Here is a 20,788-nt window from a genome sequence, read left to right on the forward strand (position 1 = left end):
ATGGGTGGTGGTGACATCACCAAGCATAGGAAACACAGGAGAACAGACACCCAACTGTATTTGCACCATACCCATCCACAGCAACTGTTGTATATAGGGTTTGAGAGACAGCTCAAGAGAAAAGTCTAGGTTTCAAATACAGATGTGCCAGTGATCAGCCTACAGGCATTAATCAATCCTGTAAGTGTAAGGACATGAGACTGCCTAGAGGAAGGTATAAAGGGATGAGGGAACATCAACATTTAGGATTCAGTCAAGATGAGACCACAAAAAAGCCAAAAAAAAAGAAATTCATGAAAGCCAATGAGGACAACCTTTCGAGAAAAACAAGGTGATACCTGTCAAATATCACAGAAACCAGCCATTGGACAGCCACTGCCAACCTGCCTCAGTGGAATGGTAGGGCCCCCCAAATGACTGTACAACGGATTTGACAGTGGATAGGAGGTGAGAAAATGTATTACTTTAATGAAAATTACTACTTCTTCTAGAAGTAAAAAGCAAGTCTTTCAAAGGAGCTGTCCAGCAGCAAAATTACAATACCTAACATATATTGGGAACACTTTCTGTGCAGGAACTAAGGCTAGACATTTTACATAATATTCTTCTCGTCGTTACAACAACCTTAAAAAATTAGTATCGTTTCCAAATTTCTGTAAGAAAAATGGGTTCAAGATGGTTACATGACTTGCCCATGGACACACAGTTGGCATATGGAGGACAGAGGATTTAAATACAGATTTTGTCTAGCTGTAAACCAATGCTCTTTCCACACTGTGATGCTGTCTCCCCATCACTGGAAGTATGTGGAGGGGGGCAGAGTGAAGAGTGGCATGTTAACCATCTAACAGAAATATCTTTTCTTTTTGAAAGACAGTTTAACTAGCTTACGCCTGAGCCCTCTTCCGCCTTCAAAAGTCTATGATTCTATCTCATATACCCTGCTCACAAGTGAGTTATAATAGCTGCAGAATTCCAAATACAATGCCATCTTCTTTTTTTTTTTTTTTTTTTTTTTTTTTTTTGAGGGAGAGTCTCATACTGTTACCCAGGATGGAATGTAACGGCATGATCATGGCTCACTGCAGCCTCAACCTCCTGGGCTCAAGCGATCCTCCCACCTCAGCCTCCTGAGCAGCAGCTGGGACTACGGGCATGCACTACCATGCCCAGTTTTTTTTTTTTTTTTTTTTTTTTGGTAGAGATGAGGTCTCACTATGATGTCCAGGCTGGTCTCAAATTCCTAGGCTCAAGCCATCCTCCCACCTCAGCCTCCCAAAGTATTGGGATTACAGGCATGAGCCACTGCACCCGGCCTCAATCTTCATTTTTTTCTCATATTATCAAACTAATTTTAATACCTGCTAAAATTCATACTTAATAGGAAGACAATCTATAATTAAATTGTCCCTGTTGACTGGAAAGCAAAGACTTATTGACACTGAATTTCCCATGCCTTGTATAGCGCCAGGCACAGAATGGCATTCAGTGTTTTGGAAATGAGTGAATGAATGGTCTGCCTCTTGTCTTTGATAACACTGACTAACATGTTAGGCAAAAACAGGCATCCATTTTTATTTTAAAATAAGCTGAAAGTCATAACACATGGCAATATATGCTACACTTACCACAAAATCATATTGATTACATTTATTTTTGCAAAAAATGAAAGCACAGTCTATGGAGGCAGTGGTGGAGACCGCAGGTGATCCACCCACCCTTTTCTGCATTCCCACAGTAGGATGTAGCCCCTTCTGCTATTAAAGTAAGCAAAACTGATACCGTGGTTTCCTTTTGCTTCTCACACTGGACAGTAACCTTCAGATTGCCTACATTATGTTAGACCCCAAGAACACAGTGCAGAACCACACACGCGGTTTGCACTAAAAGTCTGACACATACATGAGCAGGATGGGTAGATGGATGGCTTAATAAGTAGAAGCAGTATCTTTTTAACAGCCATTTTACACTCAACCAAATAATCTACTTACCAAGCAGGAGATTATATCATATGGGAAATAGGGACATACAGAAAACCGAGTCACACTTTTTTTTTTTTTTTTTTTTGAGGCAGAGTTTCGCTCTTGTCACCCAGGCTTGAGTGCAATGTTGTGATCTCTGCTGACTGCAACCTCCGCCTCCCAAGTTCAAGCGATTCTCCTGCCTCAGCCTCCCAAGTAGCTGGGATTACAGGTGCATGCCACCACGCACAGCTAATTTTTATGTTTATAGTGGAGATGTTTTTTTGCCATGTTGGCCACGCTGGTCTAAAACTCCTGACCGCAGGTGATCCACCCATCCGGCCTCCCAAAGTGCTGGAATTACAGGTGTGAGCCACCATGCCCAACCCCCGAGTGACACTTTCAAAGAGGCATGGGATATGCATTTAAAAAGAGCATGAAAGTTAACTCTCAAAAAGGCTCCTGAATAACAGGATTTTTTTCCTAGATTGAACATTACCCAAAGGGAAAAAAATTTAAATTAGTCAGTTCAGTAAATTATGTTTTAAATATCAGTTACTTTTGAAATATCTATCAAAAAGGCCATTCTTCTCTTAAATAATCATGAAATTTCAGGTATGGTAGTCCCTAGAGATGTGTGAGGAGGGAAGACTTCATAAAGCACTTTGAAGTCACCCCAAATGTGCCTACCTAAATGTTTCAAGATTATTCAGTTTACAGACTGGCTAGCAAAGGCACAGTCTCCCATGACAGGTCTTGGCCTTTCTTCCCCGCAGACATATACATGATATAACATTCACTTCTACGAAACACTAGGATAAACAAATCCAGATTCTAATGAACCACCATAAAAAAAAAGTGTTCAGGGAAACACACACATATGTAATTTCCACTGTGATTAAAGACTTATCAGTAAAATCAAGCAACTGCAATTTATACAAAATGCCCACCATGACAGTTGCAGCTCCATCCTTTCATGTCAGAATGCAAGTGAAAGTAGCATTTTAGGGTTGAATGTAAATCCACTCTCGTTTATACATAGATATCTCAAAATAAGTCATTTGCAAACTTCTTTAGGTTATCAGTAGCTGTTAATACCTCACAGCTGAGTTTAACACAACAATGTGTTGACACCATAGTTGGAAGCCACTGGTCTCCTTCATATCTCAGTGAAACTCAAACTAGTTATCAAATTACAATCAAATTTACTACATTTGCCAAATTCAATGGCATTAGGAGCAGACAATCTTCAAAGATTAGGCACAAGTGAAAGCAAGCAGTAGAGGCAGGTTTGGCTCTGGTCAAGTGAGGTGCTGAGCTAGCTGTCTTTGTGGCATGATTTGAAAAGCAAATAAAGGGGCATGGCCTGTCTCTCAATAGCCCCACTATCACCACATGGTGCTATGCTTTCATCCTGTCTTTATTACTTGCCTGTATTATAAATGAAAGGTGAGAGCAATGCCTTTAGAAAGTCACTGTTAAAACGCATCTGCTATCTAGGTTTTACAGAGACTTCTACTTATAGACCAGATTAGGCATTTGACAACTTGAAACTGCCCAAGTCCTGGGAAAAAATAACAAGGGAATTTCAATGGGAAAGGCATGAGAACTAACAGCATCATGACTGTGGCAATCCTCACCCTCCCAAGGGGTATCACCGGATGCTAAACTGGGCCCACCTATGAAAGACTTCTGAGTTCCAAGTTGGCATGAGGACACAGAAGGGCAAGCAAGAGTACCAAGGAACAGAGCACAAGATGCTGGAGGTTCCATGGAAGAAGTCAGTCAAGATCAACATTTATTCACTTCTCCATTTTCAAGGGACTCCAATAGACTGACTTGGATTTAAAGGTAGACTTCTAGGATGGAGGAGGACCTAGAAACTGGCCGGGCACGGTGGCTCACACTTGTAAACCCAGCACTTTGGGAGGCCGAGGTGGGAGGATCACCTGAGGTCAGGAGTTCAAGACCAGCCTGGTCAACATGGTGAAACCCCATCTCTACTAAAAATACACACACACACAAAAATTAGCCAGGCATGGTGGCAAATGCCTGTAATCCCAGCTACTTGGGAGGCTGAGGTGGAAGAATGGCTTGAACCCAGGAGGCGGAGGTTGCAGTGAGCCGAGATCGCACCACTGGGCTCCAGCCTGGGCAACAAGAGCAAAACTTTGTCCCCCACCTCCAAAAAAAAAGCAAACAAAAACATGCTGGGTGAGGAATAGCTAGAAGACTTAAGAACAAGAAAGCTGGCCGGCCGCAGTGGCTCACGCCTATAATCCCAGCACTTTGGGAGGCCAAGGCAGTTGGATCACTTGAGGTCAGGAGTTCGAGACCAGCTTGACCAACATGGTGAAACCCGTTTCTACTAAAAATACAAAAAAATTAGCCAGGCATGGTGGTGCATGCCTGTAGTCCCAGCTACTGGGGAGACTGAGGCACAAGAATCACTTGAACTTCAGGAGCCGGAGGTTGCAGTGAGCCAAGATCGCGCCACTGCACTCCAGCCTGGGCAACAGAGTGAGACTGTCTTAAAAAAAAATGAAAAAAAAAAAAAAGAAAGCTGTTTTTAATATCAAATGAGCTCTCTGGAGGCAAACAGGTAAGATTTATTCTATGGAATTCTGTAGGGCAATGCTAAGAACAAGTAATGTATATTCAAAGCATCAGATTGTAATCAAGAATAAGAAAATATTTCTTGAAAGCAGAGTTGTCCAGGATGGAGTAAGAGGTATATGGAATAGACAGCTGGCTCTCACTAGATGTGTACATGCAGGGGCGGGATTCTATCCATCAGAGAAGCTGGACAGGGAGTTCCACATTAGAGATAGCCTGAGCTAGAATTCTGGTGTACCTTCTAATTCTAGGAGTCTCATTTGCATGCCTAAATTCCGGCATGAGCAAGTGTAAGAGATCAAAGGTCTCCCCTACATCCCCCAATCCTTCTCCCCAGCAAATAGAGGGTTCTGAGCCAGACAGAAAATTAGATTTCCAAGGTTCCTTCCAGCTTCAAAATGCCATAATTTTAGGTTTAGACTATTCTTCAGCACACATAAAGTTCACATTTACAACAAAAATAAATAAGAATCATTTATTCTCTCCATTCAGAAGATTCCCATAAACCATCCCAATGTTAAATGCCCCTAACTGGTTAAATTTTTTAAAAAATCACCTAATTCTCTGATGCTTCTAAATATTTTCTCTTCTTTAGTTGACTGGGGTGATGAACAACTTCTGAGTATGATCCACTACAGAAAGAGACTTTCTAATATTTGAAGCCTCTAGTTAAATCACCACTCACCCTTTTTTCTTCAGACTGAATAATCTCTCACTTCCTGTCACAATTTATTTAAAGTCCTTTAATCAGCTTGGGGACTGTTTTATAAAACATACTCCAAAATTTAACACATCCATTTATGGAAGGGCACGTGGAATGAGACAGAGTACTCAGGGAGAATTCTGACCAGAGGTGAGGACAACAGAGATTCCCTCCTGGTTGCTGAATGCAAATCAACAGAAGCTAACAGTGAGATTTTATGTAGGAAACTATAGTTTCCTTAGTCTTCAACTCTTTGAAATGAAAGTATTTCTGTGTTAGTGAGACAAAGTATATCCTGGCCCATGTGAGAGACTGGAAATATTCGTTCAGAACAAAAATAAAATGGAGCTTGGAAAGGCCCAGCTGGCTTTCTTTAATCAGAAGTCATACAACCACATCTGGGGTAGTGCAGCTTTAGTGGTCTTCTCTAAGGATGGGACTAAGAGCAAGTGCCTCACTATACTGCCACTCTGTTGGTGTGGATTCCAGTACTGAGCTTTTTTAAAAACACCATGCAGACATGCCATCAGGAGAGGTGACTCATGAGCAGCCTGTACTCGTGACGGGCCTGAAGATTTTTTATTGGTATATACACAGTAAGTTATCACCTATCGGGGTGTACAGTATGTTTTAATCTTTGTTCTAATTCCTAATCTCATATATTTTTATTCATTTAAATTTGCACTTGTAAAGACTAATATGGGCCTCCCATATGCTTGTCAAATGGCTCTCCCCTCAATTTAGTATCATCACCTGTCTTCCTGAGAAAGAAACCATCACTCACCTTTGCGGAAATCAACTTATACACCTTGTGACAATAATCCATTAAAACTCAAGCACTCCCCATAGGAAGGCCACTTCTGCCAGTTATGCTTCTGCATGCTGGCTACTCAGTGAAATCCATATAATGCCAGTTAATAAAATATAGCACTTCAAAAACTCACAGGAAAACACACTTCTACAAAGACTGGAGCTTACAAGTCAAGAAACTCATCAGACGTTTGCTAATGATCACGATTTAAGATTGACAAAATTTCAAAACATAAAGGAAACCCATAATTTAGAAATTTAAATCCATCTTATCCTTTATGTTATTTCATTCATTTAACAACCATGTATCAAATGCCTATTCTACAGCAGGTCCTGTGCTAGAACTAAAGACACAAAAGTAGATAGAACTTCTGTCTCTAGGACTTTCCACTTCCTAGGGAGGAGAGGCAGACAAGGAAACAAGCCATCACAGCAACATGCTCTTATCAAGGTGTCCTCTGTGAGAAGGAAGAGGCTCAATTCCTTTATTCTAAGCGAAGGTGTCAGGAGATGCAGGTCTCAGAGGAGGTAACTTCTGAACTGACGCTCAAAAGAAGAGAACTGAATGATCAGGAGAACGTTTGTTATCCCAATAATCAGGCCCACACAGAACAGGAATGTGTGTAACTTTAATAGCATTAAATATACATGAACCAACAATGTCAGATTTATCATTTTTTAAAATGAAATTCCTTTGTAAAAAGCAAACAAAAAATAAAACAAACTTGAATTCCTGACTCAGGTTCCATCTTTTTAAGAATATATCCTGCTTTTAATTTAACTTGATAAAACGGCATAACTTAAAAGATGTTTAAAAACAAATGTCAACGGATGGCTCAAAGCCCACTTGTGAGAATCTAAGAAGACAGCAGCGTTAGTGCCACCTTTTTCTTAACTTTTCATAGCCCATGTATCTTTCCACTGGATGGCATCCAATGACATTTTGGGGGCCAGAGAAGAGAAGGAGGTCATGTTGCAGAAGGCAGCATTTCTGGATTACAGAAGCATTATAGGAAATGATATACTGAGATGTAAACAGGGAAAGAAGTTTTTTCCAATTTGTTCTTTTTCATGAAATTTACCAGGTCATTTTATCTTCAAGTCCAAATCTAGACAATAACTAAAATACACAAATCATCCAATAATCAAACACTCAGTGATTAACATATTTTTTCTCATTTGTCAGAAATTGACCAGCCTAAAGGGGAATACAATAAAAACTGAGAGACAGCTGTCAGGTTCAAGCAAATAAATTAAATTGAATAGAACTTAGCCTTTTACATTCAGCAGGGATAAAGTGAGTTCAAGTGACCGAACAAAACAGCTCTCATTCTAATTGTGTAACCTTATTAATGCCTCCTTCTCATACTCCATGCCCTGATTGGGCTGGAGAAAGAAGCACTCCAATTCGCCAGTCACCATATAGAACCATTTACAAATGGAACTTAATATAATACACTCAAAATAAAAACAATTTAGAAGGCTTCAGGAGGCATACGAGAATTTTACAATATCCATCTCATTCAACAAGAATTTATTCAGTGCATTTAATAAGCAAGGCATTGAGCTAGGGACCAATAGGACAATGACCACTTTTTCCAAACTAAAACTTTGAATACAAATATTAACAATTTTATGCAACTTCCAAGTATATGCAGCAACCAAGACACATAGTGTAGACACTGACATATTAGAATTTCCAAAACATTCTGATATTACATAGAAAGAACTGGACATTTTAAATAAAAACTACTAATTCTTCCCCAAAGAAAGGAAAACTGGGACAATAAAATCACCATAGAAAGACTCTAAGTCTAAGAATCTTAGAGCTGATGAAAATTTTTTTAATTTAGCTCCATATAAATACAACTCTCTCTTTGAAAATCAACCATCATTCTTCTGGTTTCACAGTTGTCAAAAGTACCTGAAATTGACAAACATTGTAAAGTAGTATGTCATAATATTGAGGTAGCTTTTATAAATTCCTGATATCTGTTTCCCTCTTTTGCAGACAGACACAAGCAAAATTTCCAGTTGCAAGAGACAGAAGTTCACAGACAGGTAGACCATTTTTTAAAATAGAGTCATAGTATATTTTGCTGTGAGACAGAAGCATGGATAAGGAAAACAAAAAGAAGGAAAGCAAAGTTCTATTCCTCTCTATGATGGTCTCAAAAAGAATCTACCTGAATTCCAAAAACATAGCATTTTAATAATTTATTGCTACTTCGTCAGTGAGGGCTTTTATTTTTTTAATATCTAAAGCTTCCACTATCCGAGTGCATATTTGTTAAAACGGATTTGAGATACCAGCAACTGGGCTAGGTCATAAAGTTGATAACCCATCTGATTTAAGCCATTATTCAGAACCCCTAACCATGGAGGAATACAAAATTGTTATTTGACTTCTCATATGAAATATAATTGATGGAATCACATAAAAGATGGAATTATTGTAAAATAAAATGATTTTAAAATGCTGAAAATGTCAAGAGTACTGAAGACTTAATTTACAAACTAAAATCCTATTTCATTGCCTACATCAGTCCCACCTAATGACTGCATTAAAAATAGGAATGCAACACCTCAGAATCACTGGCTGATATTTTCACCTGAGCCTGCTCTAGAAATTAACAAAATCATCAAATCTGAGGATTTTGTCAAACCAGGGCATCAGTGTGGGTCATTAAGTGGAGTTCAGAAAAACAGGCTTAAGACAACATCCTTCAAAATGAAAGTAAATAACATTCTTTTGCAGGAGAGTATGCTATTCTATTTCCATGTATATATTTACCTGAACAGAAAGCAATGTTTAACAGTATTTCTTTAGTAAACCTCAGGCCAAGGCCAAACTAGATTATAATATTTATCACCAGAATTTGATGTCTGCTAAAAACAGAAACATAAAAAGCTTCCTCTCCTAATCAAACCATTTTACATAGCTAATTATTTAGTAAAACAAAATGCAAAATGAAATGTGAAGACAGCTTAAATATACCAAAAGAAGCGGCCATTTTCTTTTTTTCTTTTTCTTTTTTTTTTTTTAAGAGGTATGGTCTTGCTATGTTGCCCAAGCTTCCACCTCAGCCTCCCAAAGTGCTAGGATTATAGGTGTGAGCCACCACACCTGGCCAGTGGCAATTTTCAAAAATATTTTCAAGCAAGAAAAGCCTCTTTAATAAAGAAAATAATTTGTTTACACTTACCTGTAACCATTCTATCCGTTCTGTCTCCACTTCTTTAACTATAAAAATAAATGTCATCATAAGCTACTCTTGACCCAAGGCACAAATGGCTTTCAATGCTAATGGTTCTGACTATTCTCAGGTGACCAGAAAATACATAACACGTTGTCATTTCTAATTCTGTGTTAGCAGTGACTGAACCGCCATTACCAGGCAGTGGACAAAGTGTAACCACCCATCCCCCATTTCCCATTTGATTATCCTTTGGTCCTCACAAGTTGGCAGTGGATACAATTACTACCCTTTTATGTATAGAGAAAGTTAGCCTGTGAAGTTATAACATATACCAGTGGAATTACAGAAAGCTGAAGTTCAAGGTCTCACCATATCCCTCTTGTATATCAAGAGACTGCTACATCAGAAAGTTGCTGGAAAAAAATTGACAAAATGATTTTTAGTAATTATCAAAATTCTATATCATGAATCACCACCATTCTTCATAGTTCTAGAAGTATTCAAAATGGTAATTTAACCATATTTGCTAAAAGGAGAGTGAGTATCTGCAAAAATGCTATTTTCCAATGAGGTCACCCTAAATGGATTCTTTATTTGGTGTCATAATTAGTTTCAAATTTACACATAGCTGACACAAAAAAAGATAAGGAAAAGCATGAGAGGCCAATTACAAAAGTCGTAAATGAATGTTATAACAAAATCATATTTCATCTCGCTAAAATTACAAATGAAACAGAGACAAACAGATTTTAAAAGGCATATTTTTAAACAAATCTTAGAGTAAACCTCATTAATTAGATTCTAGATGTTAATTTTCTCCTATTTTAACTGGATGTCTTAAGATATACTGTCCATTTAAAGTAAGGGTTCTATTCCACACTTCTCAAAAAAACTATTATCTTCAAAATGTTGATTATTCTAATTGATGGCATTTTAGAATCACTGGAATTCCCCTGAATCCCAGTCTCAATTGTTGCATTAATCATTAAATTTACTGAATGTTTTTACAACAATGCACTTGTGTTATATTCACTTTATAATAGTCCCGAAAGGAAATGTTAATAAATAGACCAACCTAACTTGTAACGAACAGGATGAATTTGCATACTGTTCACTAAGTATTGAAAAGAATTTGTTCTCTTGGTATATTAACAATGCTGGTACTATGTTGTTTATACTTTTTGGTTACCGGACCCCTTTCTTCACATCTAATGCTGATGTAAACTTCAGCCAACAAACACTGGTGTTTTTTCACAATAAATTTAAATTAATGATATTGAATTAATAAAGTTTCACTATACTCAAATTGAAAACCAGATACATGAAACTCAACCGATGGTAACAAAATGTCAGTAAAATAAATTCACAAGCTCTTCTCGGAACACCACAAATAAATGACATTATTTACTACTCTGTTGCATCAAGGTTTAAACATGACAGTTACTACGAATGTGACATATTTGTTTTCTTTTTAAGTAGTATTATCAGTCTCACCCAGCTAGAAATACTAGTGGCTGGAATCCTTATTTACTTAATGATACTTAACTAGCATCTTCTTGCTTCTATGATCTTAGTATCTTTCAGAATTCTCCTATGTGTACTCTGTCTACATGAAGTACGTAAGCTGGCAATACACCTGGAAAACAGCTCATTCTCTAGAGCCAAAAGCAACCTTACACAAAGCACAACAACGCGTTATCTATAGTTTCTGAGAGATTCCACAAAACTCTTCTCAGAAATTTATCCCTCAACGGCCTCCCATAGTTTCTAAAATTTCTACCATTACAATCGGTTTAAGGCAGAAGTCCCATCACAAAACACTTGGAGATGGGAACAGAGGGAAGGAAGGTTAAGAGATTTAACAAAGCCAAACACTCATTATCACATAGGGTTTAATTTCCTCTAAGTATTTTTAACTATCACATAGCAAAGTTCCATGACCAACAGGGAATGCTAGGGCCAGACAAAGCATTCTAGGCAGGAACAGAGAGAGACGAAGAAAAGCCAAAGTTTGGGACAAGGCCTGTAGAGTACCACTAAGAGAAAAATCAGGACGGGGGTTGAGGGAAGGAGGACAGTTATTCTTCTATTTATTGCCCTCGGTTTGCTGTATGTATCTTTAAAAATATAATGTAAAACAATAAATGGACCATATTATTTTGATTTCCAGCAAAGGTTATTACCAAGATGTTTTCTGTGAATTTTTCTACTTTCCATTGTTTTAATCCAAGAAGAGTCAAAATGATACAGCACTAGTTTTGCTAACTGAAGTAACTTTTTCTCCTGGGATAATCTAAACTAATACTTTTCATCTCCACTGCCATCATTCTCTTTCATTTTTAAGGTTTAGAAAACCGATCAGGGTCTCTGAATACATGCTAGCAGATTCTATAAACCTCAAAAATAACATAGTTGAGACAAACTCAACCTACCTCTCTAAAGCTGCATTCTAAAAGTACAATTAAGAAAACAGTCACATCATATTACTACAAACCACAAGCACATCTTTATTTGTAAATAGCAATTTCTTATACAACAAAAGCCAGATGACACTAATAAATGTAACTGTAAGCAAATGCCATGGCATGCCATGGTAATAACAATCTGAATATTTATTTCTGTATATATATATAGTAAATAATACTACATATACTTTGTAAAAAAGAGAAAACTTATGGAATACAAATACTTCCTCAAAGATAATTTCTTTTCTTTATTAAAGAATGAGTTAAATAGCCATTGAGATGAAGTTCTAACAAAATTTGAAGTAAATCATGGTTTCTAAACTCCGTATTATCTAATTTTTGCAAATTAAATCACTTGTTAATATGTTTCACATCCAGCATATGCGTACTTTCCGTTCATTCAGTACGTGTATACATATTCAAGGGAAAATATTATTTCACAGAAAGCTAATAATCAAAATAGATTATCTCAAATAACTAATAATAAAAATCTTATGTATGACAAAAGGTTGAATCCAACCTTGTATAATGCCTTTCATGCCAATAATATTCTACAAGAAAACAGGATAAACAACAACAGTGTATCCACCTTAAAATCAGGATTCATCAACAAAACTTCTATAAACAAAATTTCACATTTCACATCTCACATCAGGATCTCTATGAAAACAAATGCAAAATTAACTTTTCCTATTTTGAGTCTATTATCCACATAGTATGTAAATAAAATTTTTGAAATTATGGGTGAGAGTGTGTACCTAAAATGAAAAGTCATTTATAATGATACAGTATTGAAAAAAAGCAAGGCAAAGTAGCCTTGGAATGGTTGAGTGGGCTCTTCCATTTTAAGCGGTAGAGAAACTAAGCCAGAAAGTATAAACATTTATTTTTACATGTTCACCTGATGACTTTACATCTACATTAAGAATCCACATCCTATGATTTAAAACAGGGAATGTGACCTTACGTGTACACGTGTTTTTTTCATTGCCAACACATTCATTAGTATCATTTGAATTGTAAGCTTTACATTGTTTTGATCTTAACCTAGATTGGAGGTACATCTAAACTTCACACATTAAGGAGATAATTGTCATTCTCTGATATTTCTGCAAAGGGTCTCAATTTTTGAAAATGTCAACAGAAGCCTTTCATGCAAAACACAGCTCTCTCAAATAAATCTGAATGAACTGTTTCCATGAAAATCCATGCCTGCAGGAAAAATAAAATAGCTGTGCATCTCTCTGCAGCCCTATTTCGAATCATTTTTGCAGAGCTATTTCCTCATTATTTTCATGGGTATATGAATCCTGCACCGAAGCTGAAGCAGGAATGATTCCAGTAAAACCAAAACAAAAGAAGATATTTTGTTCTTTCTGAAAAAAGGGAACATAATTTCCCCCATCACCACCACCACTCACACAGAAAAATTACTTTAAAAACTGAGTAAACCTCTAAGGAGAAAGAATCATTTCTGAAACCCCAGAGGGACTTGTGTATCATGGTCTTTGGGCTGCTGGGTTACTTCACTTTTAAGTGCTCATGGTGCAAACGACTTGACTGCCTTGCACTCTAGTTGCATGCTCTGGCCACATTAGATACCATCTCTGTTCTACACACAACACACACACATTACACCAGCCAGTGCTGTTTCCAATTTCAGAGGCCCGCTCCGCACATAGCTCATGCCCATCTCTGCTTTGCTTGGTGTCCTGACCCCCAAGAATGAGAGATACTACTTAATCCAGGTGGATCTGCTCTGTTGCCTCAGCCTTCCAGGACTCATAGGATGGTTCCTCCCCCACTACACCTAGGAATACAAGGAGGCCGGTGGATTCCCGTGCGACAGAGAGATCAACCACAGCCTGTCCCCTTCCTCACTCCGCACATCCCAGTTTCTCTTTGCCAGCAACCTCAGCGCCATCCTCGCCAGGAGTTTATCATCCCGTAGGCGGGAATAGGAGGCAATAATAGGAATCACACAGCCCGTTACAAAAAGGATGCCAGGGCACGGAGGAAGCAGGCGGAATGAGGTTATCACTTGGGAGGTGTGCACGAGTGGAGAACCCTTTAAGAGCAATGACAGGTCGGCGGGGGACAGCCGGGGATGGCAAGGGAGGCTGGAGAAGTGGTTTTCGTGTCTCTCCCCGGGGCGTGCGGGGGAAATCCCGGGGCGGCAACGGCTGGTGCTCTCGGGTCGTTCCCCGCCTCCTGCGCCCCCCGCGGCCACCCTCCAGCCAGCGACCGCCCCCGCCCCCGCCCCGCGCGGAAGGAAGCGCCGGGCTCCCCCCACGCTCTCCCGCTCTCTCGCGAGTCCTGTGCAGGCCCTTCCAGGGGGAGGGGGAGGGGGAGGGGGGCGCGGAGGGAATTGCTGCAATGGAGCTCCAAGAGAACACTGCCCGAGTGAGGCAGTCGGTGGAAAGCCACGGCCGCATAAAAATGCCATATTAATTTTTTAAAAGCCATAAATCACCCCTCCCTCTGCAGAAGAAAACCATAAACCCGATCCCATGCAAGCCTGCGAGCAGCCACCCACTTCCTATTTCTGTCACAGCAGCTACACCCTACCAGCAACCACCCCCCGGGCGCCCCCTCCCGCCACCGCCACCCCCGCCGCCGCCTCCCCGAGGCTCAGCCATTTGCCAACTGACGCCCCCGTCAATAAAAATGACCCAAGTGAGGCTGGGTGGGACGCGTGGGGGAAGGGCGCCGCGGGGGCGGGGGGTTCGCGGGTTGCACAATATCCTAGAAGGTCCGCGGCTGGAGCGGGCAGAGGAGAATCTGGGGCGGGGGAGGGGAGGCGAGGCGAGGCGAGCTGCCCTGGCGCCTGCGGCACACGGTGCACCCAGGCCACCGCGGCGCTCCGCTTACCTTTCACCACCCTGTCGGTCGTCGACAACTTGGGATCAATTGCCTTGGGCTCGGACATCTCCAGCTGCCGGAGGACAGCGACGCGCTGCTCGTCCGTCCGACTGCACACCCCGACCGGACCGGCGGGCCAGACACTCAACGCCGCCGCCGCCGCGCTGCAAACCGCTCGGCTGGAGGTCTAGGCTCTGAGCTGGCTTTAAAGTTGCTGCCTTCTCCACGCGTCCCTCCTCCGCCGCCGCCGCCTTCACTCCTCCTCCGCCGCTGCCGCCAGCCCCGCCGACTTGCTCCGGGCTGCGCGTGTGTGGTGGTTATTTATTTATTTTCTAAGCACGCCTCCCGGTTCTTCTTTTATTCTTGGGGGAAGGGGGATGGGGAAGAGAAGCGCACACACGAGCACCCACCCCGGCACGGAGACCCGGCACCGCGGAATGGAGCCCCACGCGCGCACACTCGGCCAGGATTAAGACCGATCACATGGGGAAGGCCGGGGGCGAGGGAGGAAAGGCAGGGCCGCCGATGTCAGTGCCACCAGCCGCACCTTGGCGTCCCCGGCGGCGGAGAGGCGGCCGCCGCTGCTGCCGCTGCTGCTGCCGCTGCCGCTGCTGCTGTTGCCGCTGCTGCTGTTGCTGCTGCCGCTGCCGCTGCTTCTCCACACCGAGCGCCGCCGCTGGTGCCGCGGCCGCCGGAGACGTCCCGCCGCCGCGATCGCCCGCGCTCGCCTCTGCCTCCCCGCGCCGCTCCTCCACTCACCAAGGCACAGCCGCCGAGCTCGGCACATACAGTCCCGGGCACAACCTACCCCCCTCCGCCGCCGCCGCTGCCGACACCGCGCCCGCCTCCGCCTCCTCCCCTTCCTCCTCCCGGCCCCCGCCTCTTGCGCGCCGGCAGCCTCCTCCTCCCCACTGAGCCCGCCCCCGACCTCCCGCCCCGGCGTCAGAGTTCCGCACGTTCATTGGCTAGAGGGCGCATCACTCAGTGCCAGGTGGCGGCCTCCCCGCTTGTCCCGCCTCCCGCTCCTCCTCATTGTCCCCGCCCCTTGCTCTGTTTTCTCCCAGCTGCCGGACCAGCGGGCCTGCTGCCTCTACCGACCAGTCCCTGCTCAGGTGTCACTTTTGCTGGCAGGCCGAGATTAGGGAAGGAGAGTGGGCAAGGGGTCGCGGCCAGGAGGAGAAGGGCTCTACCACGCCACCCTCTTTTGGCCTCCGAACGCGGACCCCGCACACACACCCCCGCGCCTCTTTGGCAAGCGTGCCTTGTCGGCTGGGTTAAGCCGCAGTGTGAGTAGCCAAGTGCAGAGGGTGTCTCCGGGTGTGTGCGTGGCCCACGAGAGGGCAAGAAGAGAGAAGGCGGGGATAGGAGGGAAGAGGGTGGGGGTGAGAGGCAGCCCTGAGAGGGCGGAGGAAGGAAGAGGCTGGGAGCTCGGCGCCCGCGGCGCAGCTGCCGTCGCTGCCGCAGCTGTCCAGGGATGATCGCCAAAACGGCGACGAATAAACAACTTACCTTGTGGAGAAAAGCTACGACTGCGATGCGGTGTACGGTTGTTTTTGCTTTTGCGTTGGCGGCGTAGGGGCTGTTACTGTGTCCCACCTAGGCGTGCACATCGAGCGGCGGGGCGCTGTGGAACGCGGGAGCGGACTAGCGGAGGAGGATGCGGACCAAGCCCCAGCGACCCAGGGCAACTCGGAGTTACCTGGGGCAGCCTTGCGGGTCTCCAGGGAGAACCGAGGAGACGGGAGAAACACGGGAGAGGGTGGCCTTTTCCCTGTTCACACACACACGCACGCAGCCACTGGCCGGGACAGTTGACACCCATCTTCCTTCCCTGCTCCTTCCAGTCATTCTACACCCGGTTGGTGCTGCCAGTGCGGCAGGGCCTTGGAGCCCAAAGCGGATCCCCACACTTGTCCCTACGGTCGGAAGGAAAGTAGAGGAGAGAAAGTCAGGCGCGGCAGGGCTAAGAGCGTTAGTGGCCCAAATGTTCCTGGCCCGCCTGCTGCGCCACAGAGTCTGAAAAGCGGGTCTCCGTCTACCAGAAGGTGACCTCCACACAGCTCCTGTCCCCGACCAACTGCAGCACCCAAGGACTGGCAACGTGGTTGGAGCTTTTGGGGGGAATTATGAAGAAATCTGAATAAATTTCTCACCCTTCGTGTTTCCTGTTTTATTTCCAAAGTCCTTCAGTATCAGGTTTTTCCTATATCCTCAATTGGACCACGGGTCCAATAAAAGGTTTAAGATAACACACACACACACACACACACACACACACACACACACAGAAAACAAAAACAAAAAAAAGTTTAGGGAGCTGGGAGATGAAGTCAAAAGAAATGTTTTGGAGACAAGGATTAGATTACAGCTCAAACTTGAAAATCAGTTTTGAGTAAGAGACTGTGCTGCAGCATGACTTTGATGTGGACTGCACGAAATAGAAACACACACTAGATACCTCTGTGGAGGCCTAGCAAAAGGAGCAGACGCAGGGTGTGTCCCACCAAGATAGGGAGGCTGCCGCTGGCACTGAGATTCTGCTGCCCAATTTCCAACCCCAGGATACTGGGTGGCAATTAAACAACTCATTCAATAAATATATTTTCTGTACTCCTTTTATTTATATGCCAGACGTGGTGGGTAATTAGGTGGGGAGGGAGTGTATTTGAAAATTGTCCTTGCCCTCAATAAAGCCTAAAATTTTCAGAGAATATAAAATTATGAGCTCTGAGAGGTCACTGTAATCTCCTCAGGAAGGGGTTGTTGAAAACAGCCTCCTGAGCATGGGCAGAGCTAGTTGCTAAGGCAGATTTGGGAAGTTGGTACCTGGCCAGATGGCACACAGTGAGGGAGCGATGCCAAGACCTGTGGGTGAAGAGGGCCTGCTTCAGAAAGACCAGGAAACCATGTCCAGGGATGCTCATTTCCAAGGCCAAGACATTCTCTCCTACATATTAGAAAAAATGAAGTTCCCACCGTTATTTGGAATAACTTTTTACTAGGTATAGGATAAACATCTTTGAACCAAGATCAGAAGGCTTAAAATGTCAGCACCATATAAAATTACATGATACAGATAGGAAATAAAGGCACACCTTTCAGGCACACCCTTTAGTCCGCTACAAGTCTAGGACACCTCCTAGCTAAGGTATGTATGGGAAAAAAAAGTTATGACTCACAATCACTTCCCAACACATTATCAACAGGAACTTTTAATGCCTGTGTATGATTCCATAACTGCTGCAACACTGACACCTCTTAAACAAAATTGGATCCTGCTCTAAGGGAAACAGGACAGCAGCATATTAACTAGGGACTACTTGTCTTCATACACCTGACCTCCTGAAGTAGACAGACAGATCATCTTTTTTATTCGGCTACTGTTTCAGATGTCCTACCCTCTCCTACTGCCATTCTTTTTCTGTCCTGTCCAGAGGTCCCCAACGTTTTTGGCACCAGGGACTGGTTTCGCGGGAGACAATTTTCCCATGGATGGTGGTGGGGGGTGGTTTCAGGATAAAACTGTTCCACCTCAGATCATCAGGCATTAGATTCTCATAAGGAGCAGGCAACCTAGATCCCTTGCATGCACGGTTCACAGTAAGGTTTGCACTCCTATGAGAATCTAATGCCACTGCTGATCTGACAGGAGGTAGAGCTCATGCAGTAATGTTTGCTCACTCTGCTGCAGATCTCCTGCTGTACGGTCCACTTCCTAATAGGCCACAGACTGGTACTGTTCTGTGGCCCAGGGGTTGGGAACCTCCGTGTTACACTGCCCTAGCAGTCCATAATTATATTACTGCTTGCATGAGAATACCTTATATTTGGAATTTACATTTTGAAGGGATTACTTCAGTTACCAGATGCTGACTTTGGCAATGTCCTGCTTATCAAGAAATAGGAGGGGGGGAAAGCTTGAAAAAAGACAACTTTTTGTCTACCAAAAAAAAGTGTTTTCCCTCCCTTAGTATAATTCACTCTGGGAAGTGTCTGCCCAGTGAGGGATTCCCATTTCTAGCCTGACCCTGCTTTCCTCGAAGAAGGTCCGTGTGACCAGTTCTGATCAATGGACTGTGGACTAAGATGGTTGGTCACTCTCAGGCCAAGGCAGTTAAGCAGTAGATATACATTTTCTAGTCTATGGCTCCCATCCTTAGCTGAATGCAGAGACTTCTAAGACCCAGGGCAGGCAGAACCCCAGAGACAAAGAGGAGATTCCCTTAATTACCACATAGAGGAATGCTACCCAGTTACTAAGAAAATAGGCATTAGGCTTTACTCATTTATTGTGTTACTCCATTAAAATGTGGAGATATGTTTGTTAGAATAGCTAATATTACCAAATTAATATACAAAAGTAATATCTTAGTTCAAAAAGTACAATCCTTAGCAAAACCTAGAATTATTGTTTTACTGTAATATAAGAGAACTACCAGAAGACTAAAAATACTCTTACTTCTTTTAATACATGAGCATCAAATCTTAATTATCTGTTAATGAATATTCTTTGACCACATCTGTTCTGTGTAAGGCCCTATGCTACATGATGCATAAAATGTAGGGAGTAAAGAAGGATTCAGAGATTTTGTTCCTTCATTCAAGGATTTAAAAGTCTTGTTATATGATCATTAGATATATATTATATTTGCAAACATTTAAGTATAAGGTGCTACTTCCTCTTTCTATTGAAGAAGAAAAACTATTAGATTTATCAAAAGTAATTATGAAGATAAATATGTGGGCAAAAAAAGAAAATATTGTGGATTTGGAGTCATCTGTGCATTTAAGTGCTCCACAGAGCTTACTTCCATTGGTGCAAATTACAGTAAATTAAGTACATTTTAGTATACTATTAAGTGCTCTATCAGATGTTTTAGTTTTAAAAATAAAATAAAATATTGTATGTTATATTCTGTTTTGAAAATAACAGGCTTTCAAAATTTTGAACTCTCATTTGGTTCTTGGATGAATTTATTATCATTTGGACATCACGGTTGAGTAATAACTTCTGATTATGGCTGGGCACGGTGGCTCATGCCTGTAATCCCAGCACTTTGGGAGGCCGAGGCAGGTGGATCACGAGGTCAGGAGTTCGAGACCAGCCTGCCCAATATGGTGAAACCCCATCTCTACTAAAAATACAAAAATTAACCAGGCGTGGTGGTGTGCGCCTGTAGTCCCAGCTACTTGGGAGGCTGAGACAGAAGAATCATTTGAACTCAGGAAGCAGGGGTTGCATTGAGCTGCAATCATGCCACTGCACTCCAGCTTGGGTGACACAGTGAGACTCCATCTCAATAAAAAATAAAAATAAAAATAAACTTCTGATTATGACTCTTCTGAGGCGTTCACTTTTTTCTGAGTAGCTGATGGTAGACAGCAGTGTGTCTGCTCTATCCTCGCTTAAGTTAGTGGAACACAATGCTGAGGAACCTGCAAAGTAGGACAGTCAATCCTGATAGGGCCATGAATGTATATGAGACTTTGATTTATTATCTTAAAGCTAATTCCTGTGACATTTCCTTCTCACATTGTCTAGTTCTACCCTACTTCCATAGAGGTTCTATGAAATATGCTATTCTACATAGATCTAATTTGAGGTTCAAACTAAAAGGAAGTTTTATTACTTATTTTTTTATTGCTCTTGAAATTTTGTTGAGCCTTGTTTCTTTCAGAAGGCAGTTTTACCCATTTAGAGAAGTTATTTTTCAAGAAACATTAAAAATTTTTGTATCAAATGTATTCAGGAATAAATTTAATTTTTCCCATTAGGATTAAACTATAATTTATGGAATTATATGCTAAGTGTAATACAGACAGATATATTTTACATAAAATTTGACAAGACAATCTGTGATCATTATACATTTGTATTTAACAAATTTGCATATTTATTTTATTTATTAATATGTTTGTATCATCATCTCATATCCTAGTTTTGGGCACAGAGTAGGTGCTCAACAAATTTTGTTGAATGAATTTTTAAAATGTATTGGTGTCCACTATGTAAGTTACTAGCCTAAGTAACATAGTTCCTACTCTCAGAGAAATTTCAATATGACCCATGAAGTTAAAAACATGCATACCCACCCCTACACACACACACACACACACACACACACACACACACATACACACACGTATGCTGGAGAGAAATGTTATTAGTTC

General features: G+C 42.1%; 1 protein-coding gene across 1 annotated transcript in view; it reads right to left on the minus strand.

Annotated features, from left to right (window-relative positions):
- Nucleotides 1–14,799, minus strand: part of PPP3CA (protein phosphatase 3 catalytic subunit alpha) — a 331,868-nt gene extending 317,069 nt beyond the window's left edge. The window contains 1 exon segment of the mRNA NM_001133985.1: nt 14,627–14,799. Coding sequence (NP_001127457.1) covers nt 14,627–14,684 — 58 coding nt within the window. The 5' untranslated portion in view covers nt 14,685–14,799.
- Between the last annotated feature and the right edge of the window lie 5,989 nt (nt 14,800–20,788).

The sequence above is a fragment of the Pongo abelii genome, chromosome 3 (assembly GCF_028885655.2).
Source record: "Pongo abelii isolate AG06213 chromosome 3, NHGRI_mPonAbe1-v2.0_pri, whole genome shotgun sequence".
NCBI classification, from domain to species: domain Eukaryota; kingdom Metazoa; phylum Chordata; class Mammalia; order Primates; family Hominidae; genus Pongo; species Pongo abelii.